This window comes from Hylobates moloch, unplaced genomic scaffold, assembly GCF_009828535.3.
Source record: "Hylobates moloch isolate HMO894 unplaced genomic scaffold, HMol_V3 SCAFFOLD_6, whole genome shotgun sequence".
In the NCBI taxonomy this organism is placed as follows: domain Eukaryota; kingdom Metazoa; phylum Chordata; class Mammalia; order Primates; family Hylobatidae; genus Hylobates; species Hylobates moloch.
Window position 1 is genome coordinate 8539419 of NW_026652281.1, and position 13364 is coordinate 8552782.

General features: G+C 51.4%; 1 protein-coding gene across 2 annotated transcripts in view; it reads right to left on the minus strand.

The window, feature by feature from the left end:
- CMIP (c-Maf inducing protein) overlaps window positions 1-13364 on the minus strand; it is a 267662-nt gene that overhangs the window by 90209 nt on the left and 164089 nt on the right. For both annotated transcript variants that reach the window (XM_032156342.2, XM_058440448.1), the window contains one exon: window positions 3482-3532. In XM_032156342.2, coding sequence (XP_032012233.1) covers window positions 3482-3532 — 51 coding nt within the window. The remainder of the gene's footprint in view (window positions 1-3481; window positions 3533-13364) is intronic.

Genomic DNA, 13364 nt, shown 5'->3' on the forward strand with positions numbered 1-13364 from the left:
GTATTCTGACTATGTGTGCACTGCAGCCACAGGAGACAAATGTGTATTGGTGGAGAGAAAATGACAAAAACAAGATAGCATTAGGAGATATACCTAATGTTAAATGACAAGTTAATGGGTGCAGCACACCAACATGGCACATATATACATATGTAACAAACCTGCATGTTGTGCACATGTACCCTAAAACTTAAAGTATAATAATAATTAAAAAAAAGAAAGTTAAAAAATTCAAGCTGAGGTGGTGGAATTTCTAAAGGTCCTCAATTTTGATGTTCCGCTGATTTTTTTTTTTTTCTTTTTTCGGTTAAAGACAGAGAAAAGAGAAAAGAAACAAGGAAGGAAAAGAAAAAGAAAAACCTCAAACAGGTGGTTATAAATAAAGAGGGGAGAGAGTGGCTGTATCAGCAGAAGCAGAGGGGTTATGTCCTGGGAGGGCTGTAGAGTCCCAATCTCAGAGAAGGGCACAGTGTGATCAAGGAGGAGGTAGGACAGCCCAACAGATCTGGATTGAAATCTGCTGGGCAACTATAGGCAAGTCACTTGATCTTTCTGGGCCTTGGTTCTTTTACTTGCTTAACGACAATGAACCAGAAATGACCTAGCCAGACCTGGCATCTCACAGGTACTCGGTAACTGCATCTCAATTAGGTGAACACTTTCTGGAATCTGCCCACAGAACCAATATCCAAATTCAGGTTTCCCAGCTCATTTGGCTAGCTGGCGGTACCTCCAAAACACCTTACGTTTCTTTGCCATTTTAAAAGGAAGGAGAGCATGCCTTCTCAAATATCACCAAAACTGGGTACAAAGAGCCACGGCAATTGAGATCAAGTTGCCAACACTGAAATATCACTGCCACCTGGTGGCAGCATACCTAAATTACTGGGGGGCAATTGTCCAAGGAGAAACACTATGTCTCACGCATGCTGTAGACACAGCCAAAGCTTACACCCTGAGAACGAAGACTACCACTGATCACCTGGCAAGTGGGCCAGCACGCACCCAGGCATCTGCCAGTTCCTTGACATCCTGATTTTGGTTTTCTGAAAATTTTTTAAACTGGTTGATTAAATTTAGCAACCATAAATAAACCGGATGCCACCATAACATCCAGGTCTTCATGAGAGCTGCTAGAAACACAGTGATCCCAGTTCTGGACTTGCTCAATCAACTGTCTGAATCCCACATGCAAATCTTAACATTTTTCGGGTGGGCCATGGGGGTCTCACTCAGGTTGGAGTGCAGTGGACCGATCTTGGCTCACTACAACCTCCATCTCATGGGCTCAAGTGATCCTCCCACCTCAGCCTCCCAAGCAGCTGGGACCACATGGGCGCACCACTACGCCCAGCTAATTTTTTGTATTTTTGGTAGAGATGGCGTTTTGCCATGTTGCCCAGGCTGGTCTTGAACTCCTGAGTTAGGCTACCCGCCTGCCTTGGCCTCCCAAAGTGTTGGGATTACAGGTGTAAGCCACCACACCTAGCCAATCCTTGACATTTGAATGTTTCAGGCCTGAGCTTTTAAATCATCTTTCTAGCCAAAGCCTCCTGAAGTCCATTTCTATTGCCCATCATCTTGGTCGCCCCTTGCAGCTGTGCAATACTCACAGATTTCACAAATGCTGCCTTCCAGGTGCACGTGTAAGTCACTGTTGAAAATGTGGACCAGGGAAAGGCAGAAAACAGAGCCTTGTGGAATACCGCACCTGACAGCCTTCACTGACACTCATCTTGGCCTCCTTTTAAATAAGGCGTTTTTCCCCCAACCTGTCAGGTAGGCAGTGTGTCTCCAAGTACATTCTGCCCTGTTCTGAGCTAAGAGAAAATGCAAGGCTGTCACTTTCTGAGGCCCCACAAGTAAAACACCATGGGGAAAGGAAGAGGTGGTACCCCCATGACCACCACCGCTCAGTACTCCCTCCCAACTGCTTTGGCATCTGACCCCCAGATGGTCCCCAGTAGGTGTTGACGAATGTCCCGCCTGTCTTGAGACACACTCATACCTGGGCACGAAGAAAGACCCAGGCATCAGAGATGTTCTCCCCGGGGAAATGGAGCTCTCAGTGCTGATCACACGAGCAGGTGTGCACCACCTTACCTGCTTGGCTGACATCTGTGCCTTCTCACTCTACTACATTCAGAAATTTCCAGTACACACAGGTGCTGGAAAGGTCGAGCTGAGTCCTGCCTCAGCCCCTTCCTAACAATGGGAGCTTGGACTCCACTCTGAGCCTCATCTTTCCCATATGGAAAATGGCAACAACGATAATCATCAACCTTATGTGGTTGTGGTGAGGGTGAAATGGACATGATGAGCCTAGCAGAGCTCCTGGCACACAGTAGGAGCTCAAAACACACTAGTCCTGGCACACAGTAGGAGCTCAGTAAACAACTAGTTCTCTTCCCCTTTGCAATCCCAACGTGGAGACTCAGCTCAGCTTCTGAGACTTGGCACCACAGCACAAAGCAAGAGGACCAGTAGCTGACAGAGGAAAGGAGGGGAGTGGCCCTCTCTGGGACCAGGAAAGTAATTCTGCGGGGCTGCCTTTCTGCCCCCAACCCTGGCTGTTGGGGGAGCCCCTCTGGAGCCATGAGAGGAATCCTGAGTGTTCCCTGGGTCCTCCCAACACGTGACATGGCACCCAGCTCTGCATGGGGCCAGCCGTTCATCCCCTGTGGCTCCCCAGCTTACTGTAAGGATGACAGCTTATGACACACTGGTCATTCCAGCCATACCTGCTGTGGGGCCAGGGGCCTGTCAAAGCTTGTTCTGAACCAGAAGATCAGAAGACAAGGAGAGACAGGGAGGCAGGGCAGGAATGAGAAGCTGACTGTACGTGCTTCACGCCCTGGTCCTAACGTCAGGGTTTCCATCGCCTGAGCCATGGGGCACAACTCAGGCTCCTTGGGTGGCTGGGGGACCTCTCTTAGGAGATCTGCCCCTGGGTCTCCAAGAAGATGAAGTTCCCTTTATGTGCCAGAAGCTCTGAACCACCCTATGTAGAGCTAGAACCAGAAAATTAGGCCACAGAATCCGACAAGTGAGTATCAGTGAAGACTACAGAAACAGGGCTGAGGATTTTGAATCTCTGTTAAGTTTACACTTGGCATGGCCTTTGGAAGTTACTTTCAACTAAGCATCTTGAGCCCCTGAGGTCCAGCCTCCCCGGCTGGACTCCCCTCAGGGTCGCCTTCACTCTGAGAGCAGGCAGTTCTATGATCCTTTTGAAGCAGGAAAACAGCTATAGGGTTTGAGAACACCAGGGCAAGAATGCCATTTCAGCACTGCAGGGGATAGGAATTGAACAGTAGAGGACGAAGGGCCAGGGGCTCTTAGATAGGGGAACAACGTTCCTCAGCTGAGCCATCTGGAAGGCATGAGTTCTCCACTTTCATGCCTCTGGGTGACAGATTGGCTTTAAGCCATCACGCCGCTGCCTGAGTCGCTTTAAACAAGCAACCGAGTCAGAACTTACCTTCCACTGCAGAGAATGGAACCACTGGTCTCGCAGGTAGCTGTTGGCAGCCTGTAACGACAAGAACAGGACAGCAAGGTCCAGTCATCAGCTTGCAGCATCTCAGGGCAATTCAAGGCCAGCATGTGAGCCCCCAAGCCTGCTCTGCGGACAGTGTCTGCTCTGTGACCCTAACAAGCCTGCTGAAAGATATGCTAAGCTGAGCCTGTTGTGTGCAAAAACAAAACAGAAGGGCTGGCCAGGGAGGATTTCCTAAAAACAAGACATCACTAGCACCATGTGCTTCCTTTGCTGTATATGAGTGACTTCAGACACTGCTGACTTGAGAGCTTCAACTGCACACACAGCCAGACTTAGGGGCATGGGAGGGGCTGGGATGAACCAGTTGGAGGCCTGGGAGTGAGAATGGTGGGGGCTGGCTGGGGGCCTGTGTATGAGGACTGTTCTAGGAATTGGGCTTTTGTCATCCACATAGTCTCTCTTTGGTCCTCACAGCAGCCCTATGAGGTGGCACCTATCGTTATGCCCATTTCACAGAGGGAAAAATCAAGATCCTGAGATCTCACGATGAAGTGCATTCAAACCGATGGCAGCCTGGCTTCGAAGTCTGTGCATTTAACCATGACCTTCTCCTGCCAATGGCAGAAGATCATGGTGAACGGCACCCAGCAGACCTAGGCTAAACATTACAGCGGGGGAAACAAAACCTTCTCTGATCTACCCTACACTAGTTCTGAGTCTTTGGACATCTCAGCCTCAATTTTCCCATCTGTAAAATGGGGACAATAACCTTGATATTGCAGGGATGTTTTAAGAACCAGAAATTATTCTTGTAGAACATCTAGAACCGGGCTTCGCACATGGCAGGTGGTCAAAAATGCAGCCATTGTTATTATTATTGTTATCATTATCACTGCCATCATCCAGTCCTTTCCAATAAAATGCAGCCCAAGGCAGCCCTCCCAGCCCTCAGGAGTATCACTGCGGCTCTCACCTCCTTTCTCGATCTGCTAACAGAACAGTAATGCTATGGTGTTTCATGGGCACCAGACACAGCTCTGAGTCCTATGTGTGGACTGGTTCATTCAGTCCTTACAAGACAGCTCTGTGAAGTCGGTACTGTCAACATCTCATGGTACAAATGAGGAAACCGAGACTTTGGAAGTTAAAAACTTTCCTGAGTGTTCACAGACATGTGGTGCAGGGCCAGGAATTGAACCCAGGTAATCCGATCCCTGCTATAAACCACAACACCACGCCATTCTGAGTTCCCCATTGGCTACCCCTCCACCCCACGCTGGGCCGAAATGCAGCGTGCGTTCCCCACCAGAACCCACAACCCTCTCTCCAAAGTGACCCTCCCTCTGATGGTTCAGGGGGTCTGACGAAGGCTGGAGTCTCTCTCCAAGCACGAACATCCACCTTCTGCCTTGATACACACAGACGTGCACACACACGCTCAAGCACGTAACCCCTTTGGTTCACCCTTGTTCGAGGAGATCCAGGTCACGCTACAGGTGACCACCTCCCGCTCCCCAAGTCATCTACGAAACATCAGCTGCTCTTCCAGGTCAGGGTCTGGAGCAATCTCTGGCCTTGGATGAAGGATCCACTCCAGTAGCAAGTGTGGTGGGGAATCAGGCTCTCATGGGTGAGCTCAGGGACTCAGGGTTTTGAACCCTGGACTGCACGAATCCACACCAGCCACCCCAACACTGGTGGAGCTTGAGTCTGCCCAAGTGCCAAACAGGCAGGAGGCAAGTCCTCCGTGTGACACAGGAACTCCTACAAGGGCTGAGCCTCTTACAGGTGCAGGTTCAAGTCTCGGCTCTGCCGTGTCTAGTGATGTGACTGGAGCAAGTTGCCTGATAACCCAAGCCTGTGCCCCCTGCCTGGAGCTGTGGAGGCTGAAGAGGAGAAACAGCCCCCTGGAGAGACTGTTGCTGAGCTCCCTCCCATCAGCACTGCCCAAGCTCTACTGCTCTTGTCACAATTCCTATTGATTAGGATGACAAATACACCCCTGCTGGGGGAGAGCCCTGCGAAGATCCCAAACAATGAGCTAATCCACGAAAAGTGCTTCCTCAGCACGGTGCCTGGCACGTGCAAACACTCTACAAACAGGGGCCAGCAGCGTCAGCAGCCACGGCCAGGGCTGTGCTAATAAATGCTTAACATCAGGCTCTCTGGAACAAAAAGCCCTGATCCCGGCGTGTGCGGATTTCCGTGTTGTGAAAAATGCCATCTTGGCTGATTCCACACCTTCAAGGGGATGCCCCTGGGCCAGAGCTTGGGAGAGACGGGCACGGTCGGCTCTGGTGGGCAGGTGGAAGCCGGGATGAGCTGGTTCCAGGGCATGCCTGGTCCACATCCATTCCTGTGCTTCTTCACACACCAAGGGGACCAGAGAGAGAAGGAGGTGGTAAGGAAAATAAGGCCCCCTAAACATGTTCCATCCTAAATCCCTTGTGATTAAGTTTACACTTAATCACAAATTTTACCTTTAATCACAAACCCTATAGCTGTTTTCTTGCTTCAAAAGGATCATAGAACTGCTTGCTCTCAGAGTGAGGGTGACCCTGAGGGGAGTCCAGCCGGGGAGGCTGGACTTCAGGGGCTCAAGATGCTTAGTTGAAAGTAACTTCCAAAGGCCGTGCCAAGTGCAAACTTAACAGAGATTCAAAATCCTCAGCCCTGTTTCTGTAGTCTTCACTGATTTTCAGTTGTCGGATTCTGTGGCCTAAATTTCTGGTTCTAACTCTCCATAGGATGGTTTAGAGCTTTCTGGCACATAAAGGGAACTTCATCTTCCTGGGGACCCAGGGGCAAATTCTTGGCCCCTGTGTGGCAAAGGGACTCTGGATGTGACCAAGTTCAAGGTCTTGAGATGGCGATGATCTAGGTGGCCCAATGAAATCACAAGGGTCCTCACAGGAGGGAGGCAGGAGGGTCAGAGTCAGACTAAAGCAGAGGTCAGAGTGATGTGGCCATGTGCCAAGGAATGCGGGCAGCCTTTAGAAGCTGGAAACGAATTCTCCCTGAGAGCCTCCAGAAGGAACATAGTCCTGACACCTTGGTTTTAGTCCCATGGGACCTGTGTTGGACTTCGGACCTGCAGAACCATAAGAGACTAAATCTGTGTTCTTTTAACCACAAAGTTAGGGGTAATCAGTCACAGCAGCAATAGGAAATAAAGGCAGGAGGTACAACCAGGTTGGTGTAACGGTGATGTGAGTTGTCCCATTGGCTCTGGGGGTCCACAGTGGACCCAGGCAGTGCCTGTAAGCTGTCACTGGCTGAACGGAACAGCCAAGCAAAGACAAAAGGAAGGAGGTAGAGGATACCCACATCCCTCCCTCTTCTGTGTCCACTGGCCCTGCCAAATTGCCCTGCATATATGTCTGACCCTAAGAGGGAAGGGGCCACGCATGCTCTACCCACTGCTGTAGCCCAGGGCCTGCAGCACCAGGAGACCAAAAGGTGTTTTCTGAATGAATGAACAAAGGAATGAATGGACTAGGAGTTCCTTTAGGGCAAGGCCTTACTTCTGATTCCACAGCTAGGTGAGCAGTGCCTGGCTGGGCCAGCGTTGGTTACACGGGAATGAATGAACACAGAAACAAAGGAAGAAACAGGAAAGTGACCCAGCTGTCACAGGTGGTAGAGAGTGACCAGAGGAGACTCCTTTCCCCAGCCTCTGTGGCGAAACCCAACGCAGACCATCCTCCACGATGGCTAGCCCAGCACTTCCCATCTGGGGCCTCCCTGGCTCGTGAGTCTGAGAGGCCTTCCAGCCCTCCTCAGCAGTGTGTGAGCCGGTCCTCTGGCTTGGCCAGGCAGAGGTTCTTGCCCAGGACTCTGGATCTTGGGCAAGTGCTGTAGAGATGGGGCAGGGAGAATTCACCTGGGAAGAGCTGGGTCCTGCCCTGCATCTTCCTGCACTGGTGGTGATGGGACTACCACCTGCATGCCCCCGACCCCAGCTCCAGGCCATTCTCCAGGCTGCCACCGTCCTTCTAGTACATTCCTTTCCTGCTTGGGATGGCCAGATCCCATTTCGGCTGCTGGCACATGAGAGCCCTGAGGGACCCGCAGGGCCTACTGGCTCTTGGCCCCTTCTTCCTTTTCAAAGTGGACATTCCGATGTGTTTGCCCCGTAGGCATTTTTAAAGAAGGAACCAGCATTTCCACAACTGTGGCTTCTCCTGGTCACACCGTTGGTGCTCCTGGCATCTTCCTCTGCCCCGAGCTCACATCCAGGTGGTTCTGGCCCTGCCAGACTGGGTCCGTCCCACTGCTGAGTTGCTGCAGGGATGACTGACAGATCTCTCCTCCTGGGCCCCAGCTGCCTGGCCTGGCTATGTCCCCTGTGACTTCCCGCTGAGCTGCAGGAGCCTCCAGTCTTGGCGGGGTCCTCAGTAGCCTGCCTCTCACAGCAGCACTTGATGTCTAAAGGCTTGGGAGGGATTTCTTCAGAGCCACTGAGCACAGACACTGCTACACATCAGTCTCTTCTCGGCCCCATCCTTCCAGGCAGAGCCATCTGGGTTTCCAAGCCTTTCCTCCCACAGAAGGGGTGATCCCCTTCCCCAGCCACACTTGGCTTTCTGGCCACTTCCGTTCCTCTCTGGGATCCTCTCAACTCTTGGAGGTCGGTGTGGCATTCCAGGAAGAAGGCAGGTTTCGGTTCATTAGCCGTTTGCAGATCCCAGCTAAACAGGTATGACACAGGCTGGCAAACTAAGTGCGATGACGCGTGTCACTACCAACCACAGACCACAGGTGCTTACACGGTACCAGGCACCACGAGAAATGCTCATACACACCTCCTCTCCTCCTCAACGCACCCATCTTACAGATGAGGAAGCTGAGGCTGGGAGCAGGCAGTGTGGTGCCTCTGCACACTCCGGTGCCTGCCCCTGCCCTCCCCACACCTCGGCCAGGACCCCATCCCTCCTCTGCTCTCCTGAAGCTTCTGGCGGCCACTTCTTCAAGCCCTCAGCCCACACCCTGAGGCTGGCTGGGTATTTATGTCCCACCCACAGGATTGGGAGAGGAGGCAGGATCCACGTAGGATTAACCGCGACTGCTCCAGTGAGCCTGGTGTTAAAAAAACAAAACAAAAAAAAAAAACCGCTGAATGAATTAATGACATGTAAGGCAAGGCACAGAGATGCCGGGCTGAGGACAGCCTTGATGCAGAACTCTCCTGCGCCTCCTTCCAGGGAGGCAGAGACAGCCAAGATCTCCCACCCACCGTGCCCGGCTCCTTCTGCCCCAGTGCAACAAGAAGGAAAGCTGGCCGCGGCCCCCTCCCCACCCCCGTTTAGGCTGGCTGCACTTTGGAAGAAGGCAAGAGGCTTCAGCCATGTTTGTCCACTGTAACAACGAGCATCTTTCCATCAGAAGCCAAAGGGAGTTTAAAGATCACCTGATCCAGGGGTTCTCAGTTTTTAGGGGTTTATAGACCCCTTTGAGAATCTAAAACAAGCTATGGACTCACACCCATGTAATGTCAACATTTATGCACACACACAAAGACACATACACCACACACACACACCAGTTACACATGCATAGACACGATACACACAAAGACACATACACCACACACACACACCATACACACACACAGCAGTTACACATGCAGACACGACACACACAAAGACACATACACCACACACACAGACACATACACACCACACACACACACACCATACAGTTACACATGCACACACACCACATACACAAAGACACATACCCCACACAGACACAGACACACACACACTATACACACACGCAACATACCACACACACAAAGACACACCCGCACACGGACACACACACCAAAGACACACCACACACATACACACACCACACACACACCACACCACACAGCCACATACCACAGACACATACAACATACACACCACACAAAGACACATACACCACACACAGACACACACCACACACACAAAGACACACACACCACACACACACACACAAATACACCATACGCACACACACCATAGTTACACATGCACACACACCACACAACACGTACCACATACATCACACACACATGCACACACATCACACAGACACATACATACACACACACCACACAGACACACACCATACACATCTCATACACACAAAGACATATCACACACACATACACATGCATGTACATCATACACACACAGAGACACATCACATATAGACACACCACACACACACACACCAGTCACATATCACACACACCACACACATGCACACACCACACAGAGAATACACACAATGCACACCACATATAGACACAGGACACACACATATGCACATACCACACACACATGCACACACAGATACATGTGCATACACACCGTATACACAGACGCATACCACATATAAGCACACATATCAGGCACACACATGCACACATACCACACACACCACATTCACCACAGACACATACACAGATAAACACACACAGAGACACGTGTACGCACACACATGCGGACACACCACACACACACATAAACCATACAGACATACATACACACACACCACAGTCCCACACGTAGGACTGCACAGGCAGTTTTGGAATCTACCATGGACCACGGGTTAAGGACCCAGATCTAACCCAACCTTTCCTCCGCTGCCACTTTTCCACTGCGGAAACCAACGCATACACCACACACACCCAGATTTGCTAGGGTCGTCATTTGAGTCATTTCCAGGTCTCTTCCCTCCGGGCTCCTGGCAAGCACACAGGCCAATGCAACGAGCTGATGTCATGCTGAAGTGACCTGTGGCCCGCGCATGGGAGCCCCTGAGAACCCATGCAGCGCTTGGCACACTCCCCTCACCCGCCGGTCCATGGTGGACACGCAGCACAAGTGAGAAACAACGCCTTACCACTTCCAGCCACCTAGAATGCGTGGCCGCTCATGACTGTGGCAGCACCTGGCCTGCCCTGCTCTCAGACTGGCTTCCACGCAGCGTGTACTCCCACCAGGAACATTCTGCTGTCACCCCCTTCTCTCCACTGCCCACTGGACTCCTACCTACCCTTCAGGTCCCTCCTGAAATGCCACTTCTCTAGAATGACTGTCTTGATGGTGCCTTCCCCTCCCCATCCCCAACCAAAACAGGCCAGAATGCCTCGCCTAACGCATCACACTGTCCTGGAATTGCATGTCTAGTTGCCCTCCTTCTGCAGGCTATGGGCTCTGCGAGGTCAGGAACCACGTCTGACTTATGCACCACTGCGTCCATGAAACCCGGAGAAATGTTTGTTAAATGAAAGATCGGTTGAAGTGTTGAATGAATGAATGAATTGGATGGATGGAGACATGGATGGATGGAAAAACAGGTAAGACAGATGGACAGTCTGATGGATAAATGGATGGGTGGGCGGATAGATGGATAGATGAATGGCGCATTCGTATATCCATTCTGCTCAGCGAAGAAAGTCCACACACAACAGACCTTCAGAAGAACTCTTCAGCTCTGATTCCCTCTCTTCCCCAAACTGTATTTGACTAAGACTATAAAAATGATCATGGCAGTGTTTTCTTGAACACCTACTATGTACCAGGCACAGTGCTAAGTATTTTACATGTAATATCTATAAGCCTCACAATATCCAAGGAGACAAGTATTAGAGTGCGTTTCACAGATAAATTAAATGAGGCCCAGAGAGGTTCTTCCCGCTGTTTAGGATTCCACAGCTACAATGTGGTAAAACCTAGGGTTCCAGGGCTGGTTAGAGCCTAGGGTTCCACGGCTAGTTAGAGTCTAAGGTTCCAGAGCTAGTGCCCAGGAGAGTTGGGCAGAAACTCAGGTCTATCTGACCTCACAGTCTTCCCTCCCTACAATCTAGCCCTAGAACATGAAGCAATGCATCTGAGCTCCTGTGGATTCCCAGGACTTGGGTTGGGACATCCGTGAGCATTATTTCTCCATGGTAGCTGCCCTACTGATGAAGCAGGAGGAAAAAGGATGTGGCATGCAGGAGACCTCACCTTGAAACTAAGGGAAGGGCCAGAACTTGCCTCTAGGAGAGCAGGTGGAGGCTGATGGAGTCACAAAGGTTGGGACAAGGCTGGGCTGTAAACTGCTTGTTCCTTTGGCTTGTCTGCTTTTGAAGAAGGACATAGGCTGCTAGGCAATGTCTTGAATCCCAGCACAGGCACCTCTAAGGGGCTTCCAAGCAAAGGGAAAGCTGACCAGGCTGCGTTCCAGCTGGGGGAAGGGGCACGCTTCTGTGCAGAGTCCCCATACTGTCCTGCTGGTGGCTGAGCCAAGAGAACCCAGCCCAAAGGGAACCTAAGGCACGGCTGGAACCCCAAGGGTCACTCTGAGGAGAATCTATTCAGACCTGGGAAAGGTCCCCCAGCCCAACCCTGAGGGTCACTCAGAGGAGAATCCATTCAGACATGGGAAAGGTCTCCAGCCAGACCCCAAGTCCCCTGGAAGCCGGCAGGCAGCTGGTTCCGACTTCTGGTGTTAAATCTTTGGAATGCTGAAAGGGCCTGGTTCCAGGCAAATGCTGCCCAATTTCCTCTCCCAAACTTGCCAAGTTCTTTCTCATTGTTGCATTGTCTCCGAGAGGTGAGAGAAACAGCCCAGGGTGCGCTGTGAGCGACCTTTTCCAAGCTCCCCTTCCCCGGCCCAGTTTCTTAGGGAAAACGAGCTTCCTTTCTTACTGGAAGCTAGAGAGTGACACCTTTCTGGTGCTTTCCAGACCGGAAAAGTCCTGCTTGCTACCTTCCAGTAAGAAAGGAACCCACCCTGTCCCTGCCCTGCTGCCAATGTTTGGGGTAAACAGTTGCCCTGCCTCCTGCAGGACTTTCCAGAACACTGGTGAGAAGAGCCGAGTCCCGGAACCCATCCCCGAAAGAAGCAGACACTCTTGGGAGGTGGGTCTCCCTGCTCTTATCTCGCCTGAAGCCTTGTTTGTGGAGCAGTGGCTCTGTCTGAGTTTTGCTGATGGGCAGCAACTCAATTTTTAGGCAGAATCCCCCAGAAGCTGATCTGCGCCCCGTTGCTCTTTAATGCCCACTACCCCATCCCAGGGGCCAGTGAGGAGCACCTTCAGGACGTTTTCATGACACTGTCTATGTATTTACATGCTTGGCCTCCCCACAATGAAATGCTAGCAGAAAGGGCATTAATGGAGGAAACAGGATAAATAGGTCCTTTCTGCAACCAGGGATTCTAATAACATGGCAGTAAGGTTAACACGCTGAAGAACACAAAGCACCCAAAACACACCAATTGGACCCATGCTGGAAGGCTGGACGCCCCTGTCTGGCAACTCAACCTGCTGGTAGATTGCTCTGTCTCTGAGCTGGGGATGAGGGACATGGGCCTGAATGTCCTCTCTGCCTTCCTTGAAGGATCAGGTCAGCTCCCCGAGGTCTGCAGGAGGCACTGATTCAAATTCTAACAAAGTAAGAGTTTTACAAGGAGCTCCTTAGAAGACAGAGAGAGGGGAGGAGGAGGAAAAGAGAGAAGAGGGGAGAGACACACAGAGAGGACTGGGGGACAGGCTGAGAGGTGGTGAGAGTCCTGGAGGAAGGACCTGCAAGAGAAGCCCAGAGTGAGCCACAGCAAGGACTAAAGAGAGAGAAAGAGGAGAGGCAGGAGGGGACGGAAGGGGAAGGAGGGGAGAGAGATGGAGAAAAGGCATGAGAGAGACAGAGGAAAACAGACACACATGGATGCAAAGAACCTGAAAGAGACAGAGACGGAGAGAGATCAGGCAGGCTGGGGTAGGGAAGGGGTAGGGAAGGGGCACTAGCCCTCTTTGGGCCCCGCCATTCTCCTTGTCTGTAGACAGAATGGCTGTGCTGTAATGCAGCAGGGTGCAGACTGC